This window comes from Benincasa hispida, chromosome 10 (assembly GCF_027475165.1).
Source record: "Benincasa hispida cultivar pf3 chromosome 10, pf3_genome.v1.1, whole genome shotgun sequence".
Taxonomy (NCBI): domain Eukaryota; kingdom Viridiplantae; phylum Streptophyta; class Magnoliopsida; order Cucurbitales; family Cucurbitaceae; genus Benincasa; species Benincasa hispida.
In genome coordinates, this window is record NC_143487.1 from 4422320 (window position 1) to 4450057 (window position 27738).

General features: G+C 35.2%; 2 protein-coding genes across 2 annotated transcripts; both read left to right on the forward strand.

Moving 5' to 3' along the window:
- The first annotated feature begins 1869 nt into the window (after nt 1-1869).
- LOC150033049 (uncharacterized) lies at nt 1870-2253 on the forward strand. Its single transcript, XM_090305909.1, has one exon. The coding sequence runs from the start codon at nt 1870-1872 to the stop codon at nt 2251-2253; it is 384 nt and encodes a 127-aa protein (XP_090162035.1).
- Nucleotides 2254-12109: 9856 nt separating this feature from the next.
- LOC120088255 (putative pectinesterase 63) lies at nt 12110-14431 on the forward strand. Its single transcript, XM_090306115.1, has 4 exons — nt 12110-12686; nt 13222-13428; nt 13552-13796; nt 14258-14431. The coding sequence occupies exons 1-4, from the start codon at nt 12198-12200 to the stop codon at nt 14421-14423; spliced, it is 1107 nt and encodes a 368-aa protein (XP_090162241.1). The 5' UTR covers nt 12110-12197; the 3' UTR covers nt 14424-14431.
- The last annotated feature ends 13307 nt before the right edge of the window (nt 14432-27738 follow it).

Genomic DNA, 27738 nt, shown 5'->3' on the forward strand with positions numbered 1-27738 from the left:
AGTCGCACAAATCGGAGTTCAAATGAGAAAGTTATAAGCAAAAGAAGATTGGAGAGGAAATCCAATGTGGCAGTGAGTGGCACCTTACCGACGTGGCGGCTGACGTGGCACACAAACGGTCAATTTTGATGACGTGGCAACTGACATGGTGGATGACATGGCAATCCAATCGGTCACTTTTTGCTGACGTGGCGCCCGTGGACGAATAAGATAATGACAAGTGGTAGCTGATATTTAAAAAAAAAAAGGGAAAATGAGGAGAAATCGTTAATTAATGAGCGGATCAGTAGTATGGCGACACTTGGTGCAGTTTAAGATTTTTCAGCCTTTTCAAATTTGATTTCCTTCCAAAATTGTCATCCTTCAAATCCTTTTTTATTATCCAAATCTCAATAATTCCAGTTTTTCAATTCCTCTCTTAATTACAAATCGTTTCCTTTTCAATTCCTCTCTTAATTACAAATCCTTTTCTTTTCTATTTTTATTCAATCTCCACCCTTCATTTACAATCATATCCAATGGCCAAAATTTATCTCCCTCATCTATAAATTCAACTTGATTTTACTCTTCATAGACACACCAAAAGCTATCAAGTCTTAAACTCTTAATTCTCTCTACTCTCAAATTCTTATCCTCCTTGCTCCTAAATTGGCCTAGAGTTACTTTTGTGATTTTTTTTTTAGTGCTCAACTTGTGTATTTAGCCTTCAAGAGGTAATATTGTGAGGTTTTCTTTTAATTTTTGGGAATTGTATTAAGGTGTGGGTACACCTTGGGTTGTGAGAAAAAGAAATTGGTTTGATCCTGATCCAGTAAAAAGGATCTTGGGTTTCTCTTTAGCCTAAGAAAAAGAGGGTCATGTGTCGGTTTGGTCCTCACCTGCAAGAGGATCACTTAGTGAAATACCCAAGAAGGAGTCTTAGAGAGTGGAATAGGCAATTTGTCGAACCACTATAATTCCCGGTGTTTTCTCTTCCTCTCTCTCTTTTATTTCTGGTTTTCAATTTTTTGCTTCTTGTCTTAGTTATTTTTTAATCTTTCCTAATTGTATGATTTAATTTTTACTATGTTATTTAAATTTATCCTTGATTAAATTGTCTTTAAATTTGAAGTTATCATAGCTTGCATGATTTAAGTTTTGTCTTGCATAAATTTTCTTTAATCAAATTAGTGGGTTAACTTTATTGAGCATTGTTTGAAGATAAAATTATTTTTTAAAAATTGATAGTCAACCCTATTCACCCCTCCTCGAGCGTTGCCTTTAGATCCTACAATTGGTATCAGAACGGGTAGCGCGGTTTTCTTATTTCAAAAAGGTTTTGTAATTTTTTTTCTTGATTTTACATTCCGTTTTTTAAATCTTATTAAATCTGAAAATTTTCTAATTTTTGCAAAAAGTTTGAAAAATTGAGTTTTAAAAGTCATTTTCATTAGATTTTTTTTTTAAAAAAAAAAATTGGTTATTAAAACCATTATTTTTTTTTTCTACTTCTTAATCTTTGAAATCTTTTTTATTAAAATCTAAATTTTGGAAAATTATCTCTCTTTATAAAAATCTTTAAAAAAAAAAAATTATATTCTCTTCCTTTTTCGAAAAACTTAATTGTTCGAGCTTATGGCAACTATTGGAATAAATAGGTATGGTGAAGGTCAATCTACCACTAGGCCACCTTTGTTTGATGGAAATAATTATGCATGGTGGAAAACTAGGATGAGAATTTATTTGATTTCTATTGACTATAATCTATGGGAAATTGTTTCTAATGGTCCTTTAATTCCTACTAAGATAGTTGATAATGAAGATATTCCTAAGGAAGAAAAAGAGTTTAATGATGAAGATAAAAAGAAGTTTTCTATTAATGCTAAAGCCATGAACTGTCTGTTTTGTGCTTTATATCCTGATGAGTTTAATCGAGTCTCTGCATGTAATTTTGCTAAAGAAATGTGGGATACGCTTGAAGTAACTCATGAAGGAACTAATCAAGTTAAAAAGTCAAAGATTAGCATGCTAGTTCATAATTATGAATTGTTTAAAATGGATGCAAATGAAACTATATCTGAAATGTTTACTAGGTTCACTAATATTGTTAATGCTTTGAAGGGATTAGGAAAATCTTATACCACCTCTAAAAATGTGAGAAAAATTCTTAGATCATTACTTAAGAGTTGGGAAGCTAAGGTGACGGCGATCCAAGAAACAAAAGACCTCTCAAAACTTCCACTGGAGGAGCTCGTTGGATCTCATGACACATGAGATAATCATGAAGGCCAATGTGGAAGAAGATTTCAAAAAGAAGAACAGCCTAGCATTAAAGTCCACTCAAGTTTAAGAGGACTCTGAAATTGAAGTTGAACTAAATGATGAGGAGTTCACTTACTTGACCAAGAAGTTCAAAAAGCATTTTAGGAAAAGGAACTTCCCAAAGAAAGTCAACAATCAAGAAGGCAAAGGAGAAAAGAGCAACAGAGATACAATCATCTGTTATGAATGCAAAAAGCCCGGACACGTGAAGTGGGACTGTCCTCAAAGAAAAGCCATTTCAAAGAAGAACAAGAAGGCCATGAAAGCTACTTGAGACGAAAGCGATGAAAACGAATCTGAAAGTGAGGAAGAAGTAGCAAATCTGTGCTTTATGATTTTTGGAGACGACGACGACGACGATGATGAGGTAAATCCTAAAAACCTTACTTTTGATGAGCTCATTGATGCATATAATGAAGTTAAAATTGAATTTGAAAAAGTAGGTTGCAAATATATGTCTCTTAGGAAGAAAAATGCTAAATTAGCTCTTGAAAAATAATAATTTATTAATTGAGCTAGATAATCTAAAAGAGAAAAATGAGACATTAGGAAAAGATCTAGACATTAGGAAAAGAAGAGTATAAATTATTAGAAAATAAAAATGAAGATATTTCAGCTACTCTTTTAAAGTTTACAAATGGGAAATAGAATTTAGATATCATGGTGGGTAAGCAACAATGCATTTTGGCTTAGGTTATAAACCTCACCAAAAACAAAAGAAATTTACAAACTACTTTGTCAAAGAAGGTTCATTATTTGTCATGCATGTGGAAAACATGGTCATAAAGCTTATGCATGCAATTTAAGAAAAATCAATATTATGAATGAAAAGAGATGGATTCCTAAATTTTTGTTAGCTAACCCCATGGACCAAAACAAATTTGGGTACCTAAGGTTACATCTTGAGAATTAATTCTCTCAGGTATGTTTGAGATCCATAAAGAATAAGTGGGATTTGGATAATGGATGTTCAAAATATATGATTGGGGACCACACAAAATTCACATACCTAGAAAAGAAAGATGGAGGATACGTTACCTTCGGTGACAATAAAAAAGGTAAGATTGTTGGCAAAGGTAATATTAGTAACGGTTCGAATTTTCTTATTGAAAATGTTTTGTTGGTTGATGGTTTAAAGCATAATTTATTAAGTATTAGTCAATTATGTGATAAAGGATATTGAGTAATTTTTAGTGATAAAAATTGTACAATAGAAAATGCATGTGATGGAAAAGTACTGTTTGTAGGAAATAGAGATAAAAATGTTTATACTATTGATCTATTAGATTGTCCTATAGTAGAAAATAAATTTTTATCTGCATTGCATGATGATTCATGGTTCTGGCACAGAAGGTTAGGTCATGCTAGCATACATTTAATTTCAAATATTTCTAAGAAATTCCTTGTTAGAGGTCTTCCAAAATTAAACTTTGAAAAAGATAAAGTTTGTGATGCTTGTCAAATGGGTAAACAAACCAAGTCTTCTTTCAAACCAAAGAAAATGGTTTCTACTTCTAGACCTTTGCAACTGTTATATATGGACCTTTTTGGACCTACTAGAGTTGCAAGTCTAAGTGGAAAACATTATGCTTTTGTTATAGTTGATGATTTTTCGAGATTTACTTGGGTTTTATTTTTATCTCATAAGAATGAAGCTTTAAAATCTTTTATTAGCTTTTCAAAAAGAATTCAAAATGAAAAAGGTTTTATGATTTTGAAAATTAGAAGTGATCATGGAGGAGAATTTGAAAATGCTTCTTTTGAATATTTTTGTGAAGAAAATGGAATTTCTCATGATTTTTCCTCTCCAAACACCTCAACAAAATGGTGTTGTAGAAAGGAAAAATCGATCTTTACAAGAATTAGCTACCTCCATGCTTAATGAATATGATTTACCAAAATCTTTTTAGGCTGAAGCTGTTATACTGCATCTTATGTAATGAATCGTGTTTTAATAAGATCTGTTTTAGATCAAACTCCTTATGAGCTTTTTAATAATAAAACTCCAAATATTAGCTATTTCAAAGTCTTTGGTTGCAAATGTTTTATTTTGAAAGACAAAGGGAAACTTGGAAAGTTTGAGTCAAAAACGGACATTGGCTATTCCTAGGATATTCTACATGTAGTAAAGCATATAGAGTTTTTAATAAAAGAACTCATGTACTTGAAGAGTCAATGAATGTTGTTTTTGATGAAACACATGTTGCCACTAATAAAGTTTCTGCTAGTGATGAATTAGAAATACCTGTTGAAGATCTTAGTATTAAAGATAGGGAAGCAGTATCAAATGAATCTCAGAAAGAGCCAGAAAAATCCCTTCCTCAGGATTGGAGATTCTCCACTCCATCCTCAGGAGTTAATAATAGGTGATGTATCTCAAGGGGTAAGAACTCACTCTTCTTTAAATGCTCTAAATAATGTTGCTTTCGTGTCTCAAATTGAACCAAAGTCTTTTAAAGATGTTGAATCTGATGAGTTCTGGTTAATTACTATGCAAGAAGAATTAAATCAATTTGAAAGAAATAATGTGTGGGAACTAGTCTCACATCCCAGTGATCATCCTGTTATAGGTACTAAATGGATATTTAGAAATAAAATGGATGAATCTGGTAATATTGTTAGAAATAAAGCTAGACTAGTTGCTCAAGGTTATAGTCAAGAAGAAGGAATAGATTATAAGGAAACATTTGCTCCTGTTGCTAGTTTAGAATCTATTCACATGCTGCTTGCATTTGCATCTCATAAGAATTTTACTTTATTTCAAATGGATGTAAAAAGTGCTTTCTTAAATGGTTTCATAATGGAGGAAGTATATGTTGAACCACCTCCTGGTTTTGAAAGCTTTGATAATCCAAATCATGTTTTTAAATTAAATAAAGCACTTTATGGTCTTAAGCAGGCTCTTAGAGCTTGGTATGACCATTTGAGTAAATTTTTGCTAGAAAATGGTTTTAAAATGGGAATTATTGATACTACTCTTTTTATCAAAATTAAAGATAATGATATTTTATTAGTGCAAATCTATGTTGATGATATTATATTTGATGCTACTAACTCTTCTCTTTGTGAAGAATTTTCTAAGTGTATGCATAATGAGTTTGAAATGAGCTTGATGGGAGAACTTAAATTCTTCCTTGGGCTTCAAATTAAACAACTTGAAGATGGAATCTTCATAAATCAAGAGAAGTACACAAGGGATCTACTCAAAAGGTTTAAGTTTGATAATGCAAAAGTAGCAAAGACCCCGATGAGTACCACTACAAAGCTTGATAAGGTTGAAAAAGATAAAAATGTAGATATTAAAGCTTATAGAGGTATGATCGGATCCTTGCTTTACTTAATTGCGAGTAGGCCTGATATTATGTTTAGTGTATGCATGTGTGTTAGATTTCAATCATGTCCTAAAGAATCACACTTGCATGCTGTAAAAAGAATTTTTAAATATTTGCTTGTTACCGTTGATTTAGGCTTATGGTATCCTAAAAATGCATCTTTAGATTTGATTGCATATTCTGATGTTGATTTTGCTGGTAGTCTAACTAATAGAAAAAGTACTAGTGGAACATGTCATTTTCTAGGTAGTTCTTTAGTATCTTGGTATAGTAAAAAGCAAAATTCTGTTACATTATCTACCACTAAGGCTGAATATATTGTTGTTGCTAGTTGTTGTTCTCAAGTTTTATGGATGAAACAAACATTACGTGATTTTGTTTTAAATTTTGAACAAGTACCAATCTTTTGTGATAATACTAGTTCAATTAATTTAACTAAAAATCCCATTCAACATTCTAGAACAAAGCATATAGATATTAGACATCATTTTCTTCGAGAGCATGTGCAAAATAAGAATATTGTCGTTAATTATATTAATACTGAGAACCAGGTAGCAAATATTCTTACAAAGGCATTAAATGAAGAAGCCTTTTGTAAAAATAGACTTGCACTTGGTATTATTAGAATTGCCTAATTATGTTTGATAGGGGAGCATTATTCATATTTCTATGAATTTATGTTATAATTTATTGAGGGGGAGCATTATTTGTATGATTAAGGGGGAGAAAAATCACTTGTATATCTTTTTGTTGATAACAAAAGGGGGAGAAGTATTTTTGGTATTATGGTGGTTTGTCATCATAAAAAATGGGGAGATTGTTAGCTTTAAGGCTTCAATCAAACCAAGTATTTTGACGATAACAAAATTAGAGTTTTTTTTACTAACATTTTCAATGTTTCAGAGTTACTATCTTGTAGAGCTCAGAAAGACGATTCTAATGCAATTTGAATCGCTCAAATCGGAGTTCAAACGAGAAAGTTATAAGCAAAAGAAGATTGGAAATCCAAGCCGCAGTGACACGTGGCACCTTGATGACATGGCATCCGACGTGGCACACAAACGGTCAATTTTGATGACATGGCTGTTAACGTGGTGCTCCAACTGGTCACTTTTGCTGACGTGGCACGTGACGTGGCAGTGACGTGGCGGTCGTGGACGAATAAGATAATGACAAGTGGCAGCTGATATTTTAAAAAAAAAAAAAGGAAAAGGAGGAGAAATCGTTAATTGACGCGCGGATCAATAGTATGGTGACACGTGGTGCGGTTTAAGATTTTTCAGCTTTTTCAAATTTGATTTCCTTCCTAAATTGTTATCCTTCAAATCCTTTTTTATTCTCCAAATCTCAATAATTCCAATTTTTCAATTCATCTCTTAATTACAAATCCTTTCCTTTTCTATTTTTATTCAATCTCTACCCTTCATTTGCAATCATATCCAATGACCAAAATTTATCCCCCTCGCCTATAAATTCAACTTGATTTTACTCTTCATTGACACACCAAAAGTTATCAAGTCTTAAGCTCTCAATTCTCTCTACTCTCAAATTCTTGTCCTCCTTGCTCCTAAATTGGCCTAGAGTTATTTTTGTGAGTTTTTTTTTAGTGATCAACTTGTGTATTTAGCCTTCAAGAGGTAATATTGTGAGGTTTTCTTTTAATTTTTGGGAATTGTATTAAGGTGTGGGTACACCTTAGGTTGTGAGAAAAAGAAATTGGTTTGATCCTGAACCTGTAAAAAGGATCTTGGGTTTCTCTTTAGCCTAAGAAAAAGAGGGTCGTGTGTTGGTTTGGTCCTCACCTGCAAGAGGATCATTTAGTCAAATACCCAAGAAGGAGTCTTGGAGAGTGGAGTAGACAATTTGCTGAACCACTATAATTCCCGGTGTTTTCTCTTCCTCTCTCTCTTTTATTTCTGATTTTCAATTTTTTGCTTCTTGTCTTAGTTATTTTTTAATCTTTCCTAATTTCATGATTTAATTTTTAGTGTGTTATTTAAATTTATCCTTGATTAAATTGTCTTTAAATTTGAAGTTATCATAGCTTGTATGATTTAAGTTTTGTCTTGCATAAATTTTCTTTAATCAAATTAACGGGTTAACTTTATTGAGCATTGTTTGAAGATAAAATTATTTTTTAAAAATTGGTAGTCAACCCTATTCACCCCTCCTCTAGTGTTGCCTTTAGATCTTACAGTGTGACAGCATATCCCTTGGTCTCCCTGATTGGATTGAATAAAGTTTCTACGCATCACCTCGAGACACCCTGGGTGTGTCCCCTAACAGTGTTCATGCAAAATCATACCTGGCATCTAGTTCCCTCATCTCCTTCCATCAGTGTGCTAGAAAACAAGTGGATCTTTCGACTAAAACAGCACCCGGATGGCTCAATACAAAGATACAAAGCACATTTAGTGGCCAAAGGCTTCCATTAGCAACCTGAAATTGATTTCTTCGAGACGTTCAACCCTTTTGTCAAAGCAACAACTATAAGAATTATTCTGAGTATTGTAGTCTCGAAAGGTTGGGTCCTCCGTCAAATTGACTTCAACAATGTTTTTCTCAATGGAAAGCTCACCGAGGACGTTTAAATGCAACAACCACCAAGGGACATTAGCTCTCAGTTTCCTAACTATGTTTGCAAGTTAAACAAAGCCTTATACGGACTCAAGCAGGCTCCCTGGGCATGGAATGACATGTTAAGTCACACTCTTACTGGCTGGGGATTATCAAACTCAAAGGCTGACACATCTCTCTTCATTTATAATGCCAATGACACAATTATCCTCCTCCTTGTCTATGTGGATGATGTGATTATAACAAATAACAATCATCATTTGATATCACAACTGATCAATATTCTAGATAGGATGTTTTCCCTCAAGGATTTAGGCAAACTCAGCTACTTTCTCGGCATTCAAGTACAATATCTGGAGGGTGGTTTTATATTGCACCAATCCAAGTATGTAGATGATCTTCTTCAACGGTTAAATCTCTTTGATCTCAAACCAGCACCCTCCCCATGTTCCTTAGGCAAACATCTCTCAGTGATTGATGGTACACCTCTTCAAGATCCCTTTGTCTTTCGAAGTACAATCGGGGCCCTACAATACTTGACTCATGCTCGACTAGATATCATGTACATTGTTAATCAGTTAAGTCAGTTTCTAATGGCTCTGACAGACGTACACTGGCAAGCTACAAAAAGAGTTCTTCAGTATATTAAAGGAACGAAGAATCATGTACTTGAATTTTGTATTCAAAAACTAATAAACAAAGGCTACAAAACATTTTTTTTTCTCTAAATTAAACTTTAGAAGTAACAATTTTCTAGATACTTTTAAATGTGTAACAATTTAATCTTTAAAAAAAAAAAAGGTAACAACTTAGCCTTTGAACTTTAATAAGTAATAATTTAGTTCTAATATTTTATAAATTATAATGATTTGAGTTTCTTGTCTATGTTAATCGATTAATCATCTAGAATCAAGTTTATTTATTTAATAAAAGATGAAAATTAGTGTTGGTGAAATTTTTAAAATAAAGACTAAATTGATAAAAGTGTCAAAACATCCAAACTAAAGATACGTTTGGATTGACTTAAGAAAAAAATATTCAATTTTTTTTATTTAAATATACATGATAAAAATTGATTAAAATACACTTGAAAAAAATATTTTAAACGGTTGCTAAACCGTTCAATTGCGTTCGATTCAAATTTATGGATAAGTTGCAAACATGAGCGTAGCTCAACTGACATAATGCTTGTACTATCGACTTCAAGGTTTGAGGTTTATTTCCTCACCTCACACTTTAATTACAATACCTTTGTAAAAAAGAAAAATTTATGGATAAGTTACCAAAAATTGTTTTTAATGAAAAGAAAATAATGATAATAAATAAAGTATTTTTCTTTTCTTTTTCTTTTCCTCAATTTTGTAGACAATCGAATTTCCATTTTTTTCACACCTCCAGGCTTCATGTCGCACCGCAAGTAGCGTATATAAACACCCGACTAAACTGTTGAGTTCATTTCTCTCTCAGAATCGAGACTTGAGAGCATCGCGAACCTCACTTTCCGGCGAGCTAACGGCTGATCCTTCATCATCGTCTCCGTCGCCGGCGATATCAGGTCGGTAACCGTCGCTTTATCATCAATGATTCTGTAATTGCTCTCTATACATCTCTCTAACAATGATCGGTTACAGGACATTTTCTTCCTCACTTCCTCCTTGTCTCTGTTTCAATCCCCTTCTTCTTCACTCACTTCTACTCCTCCATTCCCCCTTCCTTCCCTTCAAACCCTAACCCTGATTTCGCCCTCACCGGGAGAATCTCCGAGCCTAAAACCTCTAGTCTCACTCTAATCGTAATGAATAATGACCAACCCTAATGCTTGCGGCCACTTTAGAGACGGAAGGAGCAAGAAGCGGAAAAGAATAATAAGTGAGAAAAGTGATATAACCCTTCAGAGTTCCAGAGCGCATGTTCAAATTCAAAATATTTTTATCCATTTTCTACCGCCTTGCCCTTTTTTTTTTTTTTTTTTTTTTTTTTTTTGAATGTTTTCAATAGCCTTTTTCATACAATGTTGCATCTGAAGGCTTTAAAATATGCTTTTTCTTGTAGTGCAAGTCTTGGAGGATAACTCTCGTACAATGTTAACTCTGCTGTTTCATTGTAAGAGTGTGTGTGAATCTGATTGGCTTTGTGGGGAGAGTAGAATGGTAGGATTTTTAGGGCGTGGATAACCCTAGCTAGTGAGGTTTAGTCTTCCTGTTCACTTTCTAGTTTATTTGTGGATTTCGATTTCAAATACTTGTAACTATTTTATAAGAATTATTTTGCATAGTTGGAGTCTCTTTTGATAGGAGACTTTTTTTGGGGGAGGTTTTTTTTTTTTTTTTTTTCACTTTTATATTATTTCATTTTTCCTCAATGAAATTGTTGTTTCCACAAAAAAGAAAAAAATTGCGATGCTTCCATTTCACTACGTGAATAGTGTACTTTAGAGCCATTGTTCGTAATTCTAATGGCGAACTTATGATTTTGTTGCCAAAAATTCTAAAATTCATTGGTACTGTTAAGTTCACCGAGGTTGCTACTCCTTTGGACGGAATTATTATAGTCGAAGAAGTAGAGATTTATCCTTTATGGATTGAAAATAATTTGAAGGTTCTCTACTACTTGCTTGAAGGCCAGGACTACTTCAACAACAAAATCCAAAGCCTTTGTGTGATGACATTCTAGTTTTTCATCGGCAAGGCATATTGTTTTAGGTTTTTGATCTCTTTTTGTCTACGAATCTGTAATTTCATTATTGCTCACATTTTAGATTGTAATGCATGACGAACCAAACATCTATGATGTCTAACTTTGAAGATCAACCTCACCCCATAGATCAATGCTGTTCTTTCTAATAATTTGATACCTCTTTAGTTTCTTGTTCAAACTTAGTTTTACTTTTAAAAAAAAGTTTATTCATGTTGGCATGATCATTTTCTCTAAATTGGACAAATCTATATGTAGTTAACTAATCATAGTATTCTATATTGGTTTATACATATATATATATATATATACAAAACATTTGCATTCCAGCATCCACAAAATACTTAAGAAATTAAACCCAAAATTAATCCTAAGTAGGACCCCCTATTACCCTTACTCTAAAAGAAAAAATCCACAAAATAATTCATATGTTGCCCATTTCTCTTGTTTTATTTTCCAACTAAGATATAAACTTGTTGTGTCTTACCAATATCCTTTTAATTTCTTACCATCAACGAAATTTTATTTATGCTTAAATTATCTATCCCCTATTTTTACTAAGAGCTGAAACAAGTGTAAGAGAAAGAATAAAAAAGAATAAATGTTTCTTTTTCTAAAAAACTAAATCAAAGCTATTTGGGATATTTTTTTAATTGTTCTTTTAAGTGAGAGTATTAGGGTTTTATCTAGCTTAATCTCGATAACATATCTCAACAGAGAATATTAATGCAACTTTTTTATTAAAATATTTATAAAGTATTATTGATTTTTTTCCCATATTTTAGCCTTTATTAATTTTGTAGCAACGTCGCCAACATAAAATTAATAAAACTAATAAAACAATAAAAAGTATAGAAACAGAAATAAAATAGAAAAATATATACTCTCCTTTTTAAAAAAAAATTGTTATTTTTTATAATATAGAAAAACTAGAAATATTTTGATGATAAATAATGAATTTGGTAATAATAACCGAAATAAAATTAAGAATTTTGAGAAATAGACACTTGTCAAACTACATGAAGATTAAAGACTCGGTATATTGGTTGTCTAATTTAGGAATTAGGTATAATTGTAGTTTGTGGCAGCTCAAAAAGCATAAACCTAAGAAGATCACGACAATTACTCCAATTCTCGCGTACCTTCTTATGGTTAAGTATTATCCTCCTTCCTCTATATAAATCCCACCTTCCCCATTAAATTAAACACACTAAAACCTTTTCAAACAACCAAAAAAAGAAAGAAAGAAAAAGGAACCAAAACAAAAAACCCAAAAGAAAAAACCCCAAAAAAATGAAATATTGCATTAATGCCCTCGGGCTTACAAGACTGGTAATTTTTCTATCAGCTTTTGCAGCCATCTTCGCCTCATCGCCGCAGGTTCCGACCGAAAAGTCGCAATTAGACGGCTGGTTTTGGGAAAATGTGAAGCCATTTGCCGATCGTAAGGCGGGGCTTGATCCGGCGCTTGTGGCTGCGGAAGAAAAGGCCACCGTGGTTAAAGTAAGGGCCGACGGAAGTGGAGATTTCAAGACTGTCACCGAAGCCATTAACAGCGTGCCAGCTGGCAACACTAGACGTGTAGTGATTTGGATTGGAGAAGGAGTTTATAAAGAGAAGCTTAAGATTGATAGAAATAAGCCGTTTGTTACTCTTTATGGGTCTCCTAATAAGATGCCTAAATTGACTTTTGATGGTGATGCTGCCAAATACGGCACCGTTTATAGTGCTACCTTGATTGTTGAGTCTGATTATTTCGTTGCGGCCAATCTCATCATCGAGGTATAATTTGTTCATTAAATATGTCTTTTTTTAGAGTTCAAATTGCCAATATATTAGGCACGAAATTAAATTTATATCTAATTGATTAATTAAATTTTTAAAAATTTTAATATTTTTGGATTTTATAATTATTTGACTTTTTTTCGAAAAAAATATTTATTTTTGGTTTTTTGATTTCTTAAAATTAAGCTATTGTCTAAAAATAGTTACTATCAACTGTTATCATTGATAACTGCTATTACTAAAACCTTGTGAGAGTGAGAAAAGCCAAAGAAGTTAGTGATATCTTAGAAGTGAGCGTAATGATCATAATCTTAATTTTTTAAAAACTAAAAACTAAAATTCAACGAACATGAATGATCTAATATAGATGGTATAGAAAATTTCATTAATTTATTAAATATTTTAAATTTGAAGACCTATGAAATATTATTATAAAATTCAAAGACTAAAAACATACGACATAAATGTTGAATCAATGACTAACTATATAGGAATTATTATTTTTGTTACATTTGTTGAAAAATATTGGCAGAATTCATCCCCAAGGCCAGATGGGAAAAGAAAAGGAGCACAAGCATTAGCAGCTAGACTGAAGGGGACAAAAGCCGCGGTTTACAATTGCAAATTCTTTGGATTTCAAGACACTCTTTGCGACGATGACGGTTTACATCTCTACAAAGATTGCTTCATTCAGGGCACCGTCGACTTCATTTTTGGAAAGGGAACTTCCCTTTATTTGGTATATCTCAAAAATGCTCCTCAAAGAAAACCATATACTATAATATAACATAATGTTTTTTCTATATATAGAAATATTTAATTGATAGAACAGTAATAATAATGTAATTTGAAACAATTGCAGAACTGTCAGTTGAACGTGGTGGGAGAGGGAGGATTGGGAGTGATCACAGCCCATTCAAGGGAAGAGGAATCGGACGACAGTGGATATTCATTCGTGCATTGTAGCATTACAGGAACGGGTGGCAAAAACACTTATTTGGGAAGAGCTTGGATGCCTAGATCTAGAGTTGTCTTTGCCTATACAACAATGGCTGATATCATGCATGCTGAAGGTTGGCACGACATGGGCCATCATGGTTACGACAAGTAATTACCATATCTCAAGCTACACCATAATTTTCCATGTGTTTGATGCATTCAATATCCATCATTTTTTTTCTCTAAATGTAGGATTGAAATTTAAAACGTTAAGATGTAATTTTGGTTCCCATGACTCAAGAAAGTTAAAATTTAGTTTTCATGATTTATAATTAAAATTTAGATCATAATGTTTTAATAAAACACTCATAAATAGTCCCTACATATGGACTATATATGAATATTTTATTAAATCATATAACTATTTATATGATATTTATCTAACACTAAATCCAACACTAGATTTTGACTTTTAAATCCTAAGAAATAATTTTTAATTTTTTTTTTCAAATCATAGGGACCAAGTTTGTAATTAAATCAATTAAAAATTGTATTTTTATGTCACATTCAAGATGATTTAGAATATATGCAACAGTCGCATGGAATAATTTGCTCTTTTACTTTTATAGAACGGTTTTGTTTGGAGAATACAAGTGTTCGGGACCAGGATCGGAGTCGAGCGGGCGCGTAAATTACGGCAAGCAATTGAGTGATGTAGAAGTGAAGCCATTCATTAGTCTTGATTACGTGCAGAGCGAGAAGTGGCTGCTTCCCCCGCCTAATCCTCAAGTTTAGAGTTTTAGGATATATAGTTATAATTAGCTACTTCTTTTTATTGTCTTTCTCAACATAACTAGTTTTATCTATTTGTATACATTAGATTGGCTATTTATATGTCCAATCTTATTAATAAAGATTCATGCGAGTTATTTACTCCTGAGTTCCTTAATATGGACGTATCACATATTTTCTTTTAATTTTTCTTTGAGAGTTATTCACATCCACATCTTGTTCCATGGTGATTCCTGAAAACACGCCTCTGCTAACGATGGATCTTTCTTCTTTTTCGATGAATCGGTCTTCCACCCACTTTGCTATTGAAAAATTATATGCTAATCTCTACTTTCTTCAACTCAGAATAGCATCCATCGACGGCTTTAGTATAGGCCCATGGGACTCGAGCCCCCTCCCCCTCCCTCTCCCCCTCAATTTTATGCTCTTTTAACCTATCCAATCCTAGGTTCAAACCTTACTTCTGACATTTATTTTTTTAGATTTCCTTTCTTAACATTCCTTCGATTATAAAGCCTCCATCAACAAAATTTCTCGACTCATTACTTCATCAACATTGTTCTAATTTAGTTCCATTAAATGGATCCATCTCTAGGGTGCAAGCTTAGTTTTGTTAATTACTAGGGTGAAAGTGAAACTACATCAACTAAATTCTAATTTTTTAAATCATGGAGATTAAATTTTAACTTTTAATTTCCAAAAATAGTCCCCTGATAGGGATTATTATATTTATGAAGATTTTATCAAATCATAAGAACTAAATTATAAATTATAGTAATCTAATTCTAACTATAAAATCATATTTTATAATTTAACCAATTTTGTAGCACTTTCATCACATTTTTATATGTACATTGTTTCAAGAAAAATGAACCCCAAACTAAAATCTTGAGAACTCTTTTCTTTCTTTTTAGCTAGAGTACAAATTTCTGGTTAAATATCTTGATATTTTGTATGTTAACTATAATTATTTTCTATGAAATGAATACATCCGTGGCTGAGAGAAGTTGTTCAAATCATTGCAAAATATTTTATTATCTCACAAGAAGTTGTGAGATTAACATAAATTTTCACCTGAAAACAACAGGACATAGTAGGAGTGTAAATAGGTTGGGAGATTTTTAGGACCAATCAAAAAATTCGAGTTGGTGGGGTTAACTACCCGAATGATCCGAATAGAGTCTCCAATCCAACCTAGCCTAAAACATAAAATTTAGGTTGGATTGGGTTGGATTATTGGTTTATGTTTTTCTTTTCTTTTTTATTAACTTAAAATACTTAAATTTGTATACAACACATATTAATAATTATAAAACTCAAAATGTTAAATATTAAAATCCAAGATATTTGTTACAAACTTCATACAATTCGGATTGAGTTAGGTTAACTCGGATTTTTAAAAGTGTAACCCGAACCCAACTCAATAAAAAAAAATAAAAAATTCAACCCAATCCAATCCAAAATTAAAACTAACCCAACCGAATTCTTACAATTTGGGTTGAGTAGTCCAAGTTGTTCGGACTGTCGGGCCCTTTGAATATCCCTACAACGTAGTCTGTCTTTTCTTATAAATGATAAGTTTAAATAATTTGTACGTGCACTCGTCTATTATTCTTATTCATAAAAAAAATATTGTATTTGTCCTCTCTTCACATGGTAGTCTTTTTATTTATTTTTCTTTCATGAAGTGATAGCTCTCTACAATAGAATAATCAAAGCGCTTCGATTAAACATAGATCATCCCATCTAAATTAAAATAGATTCTCAAATTATTTAAAACCTTTTGATGAATAAAAGTTTGCTATGCAAATTAGCTCAAGTTGTTTTGTTGATTCCATCTCTGTTGGAAGCAAGTTTAACTCAATTTCACACATGAGTTAGCCTCCTACAACGAAGAAAAAATGGATGAAAATATAGCTCCGAGATTATAAACTGCCATCATTTTTTCCCCAAAGTTATGAATAGTATTTTATCATCCTCTTTTAAGTTTTTTTGTTGATTTTTCTCTTTTAAGTTCCTATTTTTCTTCGTTGACATCCTTCCCAATAAGCATAATGAAGGATAGAAATATTATATTTTTTTTATTGATGACTATAGCAGGTATCTCTGGTTATATCCACTGAAACAAAAATCAGACACACTCTCAACCTTCCAACACTTTCTTCAAGTGCTTAAAACACAATTTAACTCAGGCAGCAAAGCTTTACAGTCTGATAATGGAAGAGAGTATATGAAACTACACAATCTATGTCAATCTCTTGGCATTGCCTCTCGGTTCTCATGTCCTTACACATCAGCACAAAATGGGAGGACTGAAAGAAAACACAGACATATTGTTAAGATGGGGTTAACTCTGCTAGCACAGGCATCCATGCCCCTCATGTTTTGGTGGGATGCATTCCTCACTGCTACTATTCTCATAAATGGCTTACCAACCCCAGTTCTCCACAACCAATCTCCTCTCCAACTGATGTATGGAAAAGTCTTAGATGTTACCAAACTAAGGGTGTTCGGATGTTCTTGCTTCCCATATCTCAGACCGTATCAAATAAGCAAGTTTCAATTCCACTCAGAACTCTTAGGGACGTTTAACGACGGTTATCCCCATGGAGGGTTGTAACATAGAATTCGGAATAACTTAAACTCTAAAAATGGATAGGATATCTTTGGTCCAATCCCAACCTTGACTTTCTATTTTGGTAGCATAGTTGGGGTCGACCTCTGACGTCTGAAAATGGAGAGTTACATTTACAAAAATATAAAGTGTTAGTAATTTCTTACCAAAAGCGGTAGCTAAATGACTATCAGAATATGAGTAATTCTGGAGATAGTATTTAGTCAAGAATGTCTTGTTGTAGTATCGTTACAAAAGAATAAATCTTGGGTATATTATTACTTTGCTAAAACTTGATTGGATTTAAAAGTAATTCACTTATAGAATTTGTATATAATTTCAGAATGACGAGTTCACTAGTACAATTGTTGGCGTCTGATAAACTAATAGGGGATAATTATGCAACCTGGAAATTAAATTTGAATACTATACTGGTGACAGATGATTTACAGTTCGTCTTAACAAAAGATTGTCCTCCTGTTTCGAGCTTTAACACAAACCGAATTGTTCGGGATGCATATGATAGTTGGATTAGGGGAAATGATAAAATCCGTGCTTATATCTTTGCCAGCATATCTGAAGTTTTGGCAAAGAAACATGAAGATATAGGTATTGCCAAAGAGATTATGGAATCTCTAAGAGGGATGTTCTAGCAACCGTCCTTCTCTCTAAGGCATGATGCTATAAAGTGCGTTTACAACTGTCGCATGAAAGAGGGGGTCTCTGTTCATGACCATGTCTTGGACATGATGGTCCACTGATAACTTGTAGAAGTACAAGTTATTTATGCCACCTTATCTAGATATTACGGCCAAATGTTAGTAATTATGCACCAATTGTATGAAAATTAGCCTAGTATTGCAATAATTATAAATGTTTGCGATTACAACCACTAACACCAAAAAGATGGAAGACAAGCCGAACTTTACTCTATTTTGTAGGAGACCAAGTCATCGTTTGCGCTCAAGACTCACGAGAGACTAATCAACGCATCTCAATCACGTTGCGCCCGTCAATTAACAATGAAGAGACGATTACCGCAATGGCGGCGCAATGGACAGTCGATCCGAGGGCTGTGCTTCAACTACATGCGGTAATAAAAACAGACATCGCATGTGAACCTATGATCGAAAGATGCAGATGAGCAATGCAAGAGCGGAGTGAGGACCACAACAGAAGGAATAATATCCCTCCATCTTCGAAATTACCATAACCATGAGTGAGGACCACAAGGCTGGAATCAAAGATTTGCACCTATAAATACCCCATTGATTTCAGAGAAAAGGCATGCTACTTGATCGAGGTTAAGTGCTGCTAGATTGTAGAGAAAAGGCTGAGTTGAGTGCTTGAGTGAAGAAATCCGGGAAGAAGACGAGATAAGGCCGAGAGGTGAATCTCAGATCCAACCTGCCAAACACCCGATCGGAAGCTCTGTGCAAATATCCCTACTACCGGTAGAGCAAGCTTGAGAGGGAAGCTCTTCCTACCATCAAATCCATCATATCCGGCAAGCAGATCTCCATTGAATCAGTGCCAAGACATTGGCACTTGTTTGTATTTGTTCTATCTCCCTTTCATTGTGTATTTCATGTTTTCTTTATCTCTTTATTCACACACTATGTATCAAACGCTTAGTAGAAATATTAAATGTTTCGATAAAATCCATTTACCATTCTCTGTCTATTTCCATTCACCCACCAATCACTTTCTCCATGATGTCTCTTAACCCCCGATGAGCAACATGAATCACTAAGAACTTAATCTGTATTAAAGATATAAAATACGTTTAGCTAAAGCATGCTAGACGACATCTTCACTTGTGAGAGCAGAAGTGAAGGTGTCATTCTGATCTATCGAGAGAAGGTCGGGAGAATGCGTTAACTAAAGCGAGTAGTACTTCCAGACATGGAAGCAACCTTGTGTTCATTACGTTAGTCTCTATTTTACCACAAACATGTGGGAGCACGGCCGATCACTAAGAGATGTACGCCAAGAGAAGAGCGGAACAGTATTTATATCTTCAATCCAATTAAGAACTTGCGTTGTTTGTATTATTTGTCTTTCTATTTCTATTCTGTTCATAAGACTTGTCGTCGCATCCCATGTCTTTGCATAACTTTCACAGCCAGCCTTAATCCCAGCATCTTGTACATGAAGTCCGTATCTTGTATCATCTAGCTTAGGTTTACTGTATTTTTATATTTTTATTGCATCTTTACTGCTTTCCTTTATTTTATTGCAATTTATACACTTATACAAACTCATTTTTAAAGATTGAAAACTTGGTCGCATATATCATGAACATACCGCAATAACCTAAACCAATCCCCTTGTTCGACCTCGGATCACATCGAGAAACTTGCGGTGGAATTACACTTGGTTCCATCGTAAGGAAACTTGTGATAACGCATGGCATACTACATGAACATTCATAATTAACGCATAATTAGAAGTAGTATCGCATCATTGTGAGCAATTTATATCATCAACCCAAACGCATTACAAGTTTATGGCGTCGTTGCCGGGGAATGGTTAATGGTTTATGTTGAATATTTTCATGTTATGTGCAGGACAGATCTCTTTGTACTGACTATTCAACGCGGAGAGCAGTCTGACAACTTAGGAGTGCTATGGTGATCTGGTAATTCTAAGTGGACCCAGAGATCAAGTGTATTCTTCGTGCAGAGTTCATCATGGCTGAATTAATTGGTGAAGAAATATGGTTGATGAGAATATGGCACCTGCTGGAAACCAGAGAGGAGATTTGCCAGTGCAAGATCCTGTTTTTCTTGCTGCTAACCAGAACATCCCTATGAGGGAATATGCAGCGCCAGATTTCTACAATTTTTCACCAAGAATTTCAAGACCAGTAGTTGAGGGGAATGCAAGCTTTGAAATAAAACCTATCATGCTTCAAATGATTTAGAATGTGGGACAATTTGGAGGATTACAGGGAGAAGACCCACATGCACATTTGACTAATTTTGCAGACATGTATTGCGCATTCTCCATGCCTAGTGTAACTCAAGAAAGTATTAAACTGTATCTATTCCCGAACACATTGCGGGATGAAGCAAAGAGGTGGGCTCAAGCATTAGAGCCAGGCGAAATTCATGGATGTGAACAGTTGGTTGATAGGTTCATGAACAGACTCTTCCCTCCGTCTGTCATCGCAAAGAGGCGGAGGGAGGTTTTGAATTTCGAGCAAAAGGGTTATGAAACCCTGAGCACTGCCTGGGTGCGATTCCGGCAGTTAGTAAAGAACTGTCCGCATATCGGGATTCCTGATAGTATTTTGATGGAAACCTTTTATGATGGCCTGGACCCATCAACGCAAGCAGTTGCCGACTCCTTCGTAGAGGGAGGATTAATGAATAAGTCATATACGGAAGCAAAGAACATATTGGATCGCATATCGTGACATTCTGACGAATGGATTGATACTAGGCTTGAGGTAAGATGTTTGGAGCCAGAAAAAGTAGAAAGGGCCAATGTGCCAATGGACACAATGAACGCATTGGTCGAGAAAATGACCACGATGACATCGCTCCTCCAGACGGTGGTTAATCAGTAGAGAATTCTTTCCCAAGGAATAGCGCAAGTTAATGCGGTGACTCATACGACTGCTATAGAGTGCACTCAATGGGAAGAGGTACATCCAGTAGACGCCTGCCCATGGAATCAAAAACCCGTATATGCTATATATGATGAAGCATTGAGCAACAACCACAAACCTAGTTGGGGGGGTCATCCAATTTTTGGTTTGGATGAGAATCTTAACTAGAGGGGCCATGGTTTCTATCAATTTAGTTATCAAAAGGATCGAGGCAACCCTTCGGTCTTCACTAATCCAGACTGCAAACCAAGTAATTCTCAAGGTATGCCACACTGTGACCAACTGTTTGCATATGATACCTCTGGTAGTACCTCGTCTCTGGAGACATCATTAAAGCATTATATTGAAAAGAGCGAGGCAATGAGACAATCACAAGCTAACTCTCTCAAAGAATTAGAAGATCAGATAGATCATCTTACGAGAGAATTAAAGAAGAAAAAGCCTAGTACGCAGAATGGAAGCTCAGGGGTGTCGGGGCAAGAGGTAAAGAACAATGCCACGCAGTGACAATGCGAAGTGGCAGAACGACAATCCCCATTATGCCGAAGGTACCAAATGCGGCAATAATATCAGCAGATTTAACTGTTGATGATGACCAGTTATTGAATAACAGAAGCGACCCTAGTTCAGAAGTAAGATTATCTACAATAGATGAAGCCTCTCAAGACTTGAATTCTCAATCAACGCAACCTCCAACCAATGACACACAGCAAGCACAGGACCTCACCAAGTAGCAAAGTGAGTAAGAAACACGGTGGGATCCTCACCTTTCCCGTCCAGGCTGAAAAAGAAAGATGATAGCAAGCAGTTTCAAAGGTTTCTGGACGTTCTTCGCCGGCTATACATTAATATTCCCTTGATAGAAGCATTAGAGCAGATGTCGTATTATATGAAATTTCTCAAGGATATTCTCGCAAAGAAGAGAAAGATTGGGGAAAATGAAACAGTTGCACTAACATATGAGTGTAGCGCTTTGTTTCAAAGAAATCTCCCTACTAAAATGAAGGATCTTAGGACTTTTACATTACCCTGCACCATAGAAGGGAAGATGGTTAGAAATGCACTATGTGATTTAGGGGCAAGCATAAATTTGATGCCCTTGTCAATTTTTAAGAAGCTGGACATCGGCAAGGCAAGGCCAACCACGATCACATTACAGCTAGCTAATAGATCAATAAAGCTTCCGGAGGGCAAGATAGAAGATGTTCTCGTGCAAGTGGACAAGTTTATCTTCCCAGCAGACTTTGTTATACTGGATTATAAGGCCGATAGAGAAATTCCTATCATCCTGGGATGCTCATTTCTCACCACAGGAGGGGCATTAATCGATGTGCAGAAAGAAGGGTTGACCATCTGGATCGATGATCAAGAAGTAAAATTCAACGTACTCAATGCGTTGAAGTACCCAGGAGATATAGAGAACTGCCAATATATCGAAGAGTTGCGGGGAGAACAGTGGCACGAACCCCTGCAGGAAATGGAGGAGGAGGACTTTGAAATCGGTGCAATGTTGGAGGAGGATTGTGCTGTAATTCATGTGGAATCTAATTTTGCATGGACATCGCAACACATTAAGCCATCTTTAGATGAGCCACCTGTGTTGGAGTTAAAGTTGTTGCCGGTGCACCTAAAGTATGCTAACTTAGGGAGTAACGATACGTTACCAATTATCATTTCTGCATCATTGAGTAAGGAGAAAGAAGATGCTCTCATACAGATCCTAAGAAATAACGCAAAAGCCTTAGGATGGACCTTGGCAGACATTCGAGGAATCAGTCCCTCGTATTGCATGCACAAGATTCGTTTGGAAGAAGGAAAGAATGGATCAGTAGAAAGGCAACGCCGCTTGAACCCTGCCATGAAGAAGGTTGTAAAGAAGGAAATAGTAAAATGGCTGGACGCCAGTGTCATCTACCCGATATCTGATAGCAGTTGGGTGAGCCCAGTACAATGTGTGCCGAAGAAAGGGGGGATGACAGTCATCACTAATGACAAGAATGAATTGGTTCCCACAAGGACAACTACGGGGTGGAGAATCTGCATGGATTATTGCAAGCTGAATTTGGCCACTAAAAAGGACCACTTTCCACTCCCGTTCATTAATCAGATGTTAGATAGACTTGCGGGAATGAGTTTTTCTGTTTTCTTGATGGCTATTCAGGGTATAACAAAATAGCAATTGCACCGGAGGACCAAGACAAGACAACCTTCACGTGCCCATTTGGTACGTTCGCATTCCGACGTATGTCATTGTACTCTGTAATGCACCAGGCACTTTTCAATGATGCATGATGGCAATATTTTTAGATTACTTGGAGGAGTCAGTCGAGGTATTCATGGACGATTTCTCAGTCTTTGGCAGTAATTATGACTCCTGTTTTACTAACCTCGAAAAAGTCTTGAAGAGATGCGTGGCAACAAATCTTGTCTGAACTGGGAGAAATGCCACTTTATGGTGGAGGAAGGAATAGTTCTGAGTCACAAAATCTCCAAGGCAGGATTGGAAGTCGATCAGGCAAAAATTGACGCAATGTCCAAATTACCCCCACCTGTGAATGTAAAGATACTTAGGAGCTTTCTGGGACACGTGGGATTTTATAGAAGATTTATTCACAACTTCTCCCAGATCGCAAAACCCTTAAGTGCACTTCTAGAAGTTAACCGCGAGTATAATTTTGATGACGACTGCACCAAAGAATTTAACACTTGAAAGAGGCACTAATCTCCGCACCAATTTTGATTGCGCCTGATTAGACGCAACCATTTGCATTAATGTGTGATGCTAGCGGATATGTTGTGGGCGCAGTTTTGAGTCAGCACTGAGAAAAGGTGTTACATCCTATTTATTATGCAAGTAAAACACTGAACGACACGCAGGAGAACTATACAACCATAGAAAAAGAAATGCTCGCAGTAGTATTTGCACTAGAAAAGTTCTGACAATACTTAATCGGAACAAAGGTGGTGGTATATACGAATCATTCTGCGATTAAATATCTAATGACGAAGAAGGATGCAGAATCGAGGTTGATACGATGGGTGTTGCTCCTGTAAAAGTTTGACCTAGAAATCAAAGACCGGAAGGGCGCCGAGGACCAAGTCGCAGATCATTTGTCAAGATTGGAAAATTGCGAGGTTCAAGGGACAGAAAAAGATATTGAGGAAAGATTCCCCGATGAACTGCTAATGGCAGTAGACATTAATGTTCCCTGGTATGCGGACATAGTAAACTCCCTAGTTTGTGGTCTACCGGATGATTATACATACCAGCAGAAGAAGAAGCTAAGTCATGATGCCAAATTTTATTTCTAGGACGATCCATTCCTCTACCGACAAGGACCTGATCATATAATACATTAATGTGTTCCTGAGCATGAAGCCAAGCACATTTTACAGCTCTGTCATGAGTCCCCATATGGCGGACATTTTGGGGGACAAATAATGGCAGCAAAAGTCTTACAGTGTGGCTACTTTTAGCCAACACTGTTTAAAGATGTCCATGCCCAGGTTGTGCAATGCGACAGGTGTCAAAGGACAGGGAATATGTCTAAAAGAAATGAAATGCCATTGATGTCAATCTTAGAAGTTGAATTATTTGATGTTTGGGGAATTGACTTCATGGGCTCATTTCCACCATCCGAAGGTCATCAATATATTTTGGTTGCGGTTGATTATGTATCGAAATGGGTTGAGGCCATCACATGTGCCAAGAATGACGCAGCCACTGTGGCGAAGTTTCTTAAGAAAAACATTTTTGCTCGATATGGGACGCCACGGGACTTAATCAGCAATGAGGGCTCTCACTTTATCAACCGCATAATTGCTAACCTGTTGACTAAATTCAACGTCAGCCATCGAGTTGCAACTGCTTATCACCCACAGACTAATAGGCAGGCAGAGATTTCTAACAGAGAGATCAAAACTATCTTGGAAAAGGTAGTTAATACTGCCAGAAAGGATGGGTCACCCAAGCTTGATGAGGCACTATGGGCTTACAGGACTGCCTACAAGACACCAATCGGCATGTCCCCGTACGCCCTGGTCTTCGGAAAAGCTTGTCATTTGCCGCTTGAGTTGGAACATAAGGCGATGTGGGCATGCAAGAAGCTGAAGTTTGATTTAGCCTGTAAGCCCTCTCTTCTTCTACTTTTTCTTGGGATATTAGGAAGCACATAGTTGAGATTGAACTCGGGGACTTGAGATAAACTTTGATGTGGATCTCCTATTAAGATTTATAATTAAAAATAAAAATATTTGGATTGACGTTTGTTTCATTAAGGAAGAGGAAATAAGGATTGGAGGTATAATTTGAGGTAACGAACCTAGTTAAGCATGTAAAGTAAATTCGATGATGAATTTGACATGCCCGGGATAGGTCAAAGTCCATTGTAAAAGTCAAATGTCAAATGGTCAAAGTCAAAGTAAAAAAGTCAACATCTTGAAATGTGGTGAAATTTTGGTAATTTATGAGTTTTGAAAGTAAATTTGGCTTGTTTAAGACTTATTGGGAAAAGCTAGCTGAAAATCAAAGGAAATTTAAGGGAAAAGTTGAGTTAAGACTAAATTTCGGACAGTCTGAGTAGGGTTCAGTAATTTGATGTTTTCGAGCTGTAGAAATGGAATTTGAAGCTGAAATTTTGAGGTTAGTAAGCTAAAAGATTATTAACATTTTTCTTAAAGGACTACAGCTAATTTTGACTGGAAATTGGTGAATTAATAGGAAAACCGAGAGGAAGAGGAAAAAAAGAGAGTTTGTGAGATTTTGAAAAAATTGAGGTGCTTTCAATTGAAATTTCTCATTGGATGGCTTTGAGGTTAAGGATTAATCATCTGCGCACGTGTTAAACTAGAAATTGAAGCTGTAAAACGAAGAGAGAAAAGGAATTGCGAATTTTTTTAGTTTGGCCAACCGAAGAAGAGGAAAAACGTTGTTTTCGAATTAGTTCGTTCTTGTGAAGGAAAATTAAGCAAAATCAAAGAATTAGGGTCGTTCTTGTGAAGGAAAATTAAGCAAAATCAAAGAAACTTAAAGTAAAGAAGAAGCTCTTGGGAGGCTTGATTTGAAGAAATTTGGCCGACGAAGTAAGGAAAATGAAGAAAAACAGTGGCGCTAGAGTTATCGAGAAAACAGAGGATGCTCGGGTTTTTAGCAAATTCGTGGAGTTAGAGACTAATTTGAAGCTCCAAATTTAAAGATAAGTTACTTATAAGGTCCTTCTAGAGTTATATGGTCTTTTATTTGATAGTTATTGGCTGGAATTTCTGATTTTAAGTTCTGAAAATTCTGCTTTTCCTCGCTGGAAAACAGGTGTACCGTAGAAAGATTGGTCGATTCCGGGAGTTAAAGGCCAATTCGGACGTCCAAAATTTGAGGTAAGTTAATTAAGAGGATGAATAAAAGGTTTGTATAGGCTAATTAAGCTTTAGATGGCCGTAAAATGATGAATTTAAGTCTGAAACGCTCACCGGAAAAACAGAGGTCAAATCTGGAAATTTTTGGGCTGGAGGTTGAAGAAAGAGTTGACTTTCCTGTTGACTTCTGTCTGTCATCTATTGTCCGCCATTAAAAGCTAGAAAATAAATTTTAGGTTAATTAAGGTGTTCTCAAGCATAATTAAGGATCCAATTGGTGTTGTTATGATACCTTAAACCTGAAATTAGAAGAAATTGGGATCTTAAGTCAACTTTGAAGTTGATTAAGGGGTTAATATGAAGTAAACCCTAATTATGATTAATGAGAAAAATTGAGGAAAATTGGAATAGAATTAGTTCTTATTGAAGATTAATTTTAAGGTCTAGAGCTAATTTTAGAGCAATTGAATGACCAAATTACAAAGCAAACTCTACCTTAGATTAAATTAGGGATTTGGAAAAAGTTTAAGTGAAATTGGTTATACTTGAAGATTAATTTTCAAATAATTGGATTATGGTCATGTGGAGGATAACTAGAGGATTATCAATATAATTTCAGGATAAATGGGAGATGGAGAAACCAAAATTATGAGGAGGAGTCGATTAACAGTGAGTGGTTTACTTTCGAATGTTTTGATGTAAAAACTAATTATATATTATAGTATGTTATTTATAAAATGTGATGGCATGATCTGTTTTACTTGACTGATATTTCAAAAATGTTTAAATCATGATTTCTAAACTCTCGATGGTTTTATACGATCTTCATTTATCAAAATGTAGTTTGGAACCAAAGTTTATACAATTGTGACTTGTATGGTTTATATGAAAACCTCTTGATGTTGAATTTAAAAATGTTGAATGTTTGTGAAAGTGGTTTCAAACTACTAATTCTTGTACCCGAGAGATGGTTATTTTTTTGTGCTACTTGAATGTGTTTCAGTAGCATCGCTCAGGTGATCAGGGGGCTACCGGGGTCAGATGTGGCCAGAGTATATCGGAAAGTCTAGAGGAATCTGTGTCTGTAGCGCCACCCAGGCTATTAGGGGGCTACCACCGGGGTCAGATGTGGCCAGAGTATACTGGGGAGTCCAGAGTAACCTGGGCCTGTGCCGTGTATTTATACTTAGCCTTGAGGTAGCTCTATGTGCACATATGACCTTGTGATTTGGTTTACACCGCAGGGGGCATTCTTTGTCCAGAGTAACCCGCCATTGTAAACGAGTATTTGGCTACAGAGTTAGTGTGGTTTTCTGATAACGACTGAATGCTTTATAATGTGCTTATGAGAGTTGATCATGCCAGCTTTTTTTTCTTTACTACCACGTGTTTGAGATGCTATTGAATCTTTTATACTTTATTCAATGGTTTACTAAATGATTTGATAAACTTTATTGATGATTTAGAAAGTGATAGCTTATGTTTATATTAAACTACTACTCACTGGGCTTTAGCTCATGCTTTCCATGTTTTATGTTTTTCCCCACCCCCAGGTAGCGACAAGTTCCCGGTGCTTGCTGAGCTGTCAAACGCCCTAGTGTTGTTAAACATTTGTTGTATTGTTTGTGCATGTATTTAAGAGTATTCCATAATAGCTAGAACTTGTGAGTTACATGTCATGGGAGGTTTTGTTCAAAATAATCCTTACTATTGGTCTGTAAATCTATTTAAACAGT

Bases quoted from the DNA above. Each gene is read 5' to 3' on its own strand.
- LOC150033049 (XM_090305909.1), top strand. From the start codon at position 1,870: ATGAACTGTCTGTTTTGTGCTTTATATCCTGATGAGTTTAATCGAGTC.
- LOC120088255 (XM_090306115.1), top strand. From the start codon at position 12,198: ATGAAATATTGCATTAATGCCCTCGGGCTTACAAGACTGGTAATTTTT. The intron at 12,687-13,221 runs GTATAATTTGTT...AAATATTGGCAG, and splicing joins CGGCCAATCTCATCATCGAG to AATTCATCCCCAAGGCCAGA. The intron at 13,797-14,257 runs GTAATTACCATA...TTACTTTTATAG, and splicing joins GGCCATCATGGTTACGACAA to AACGGTTTTGTTTGGAGAAT.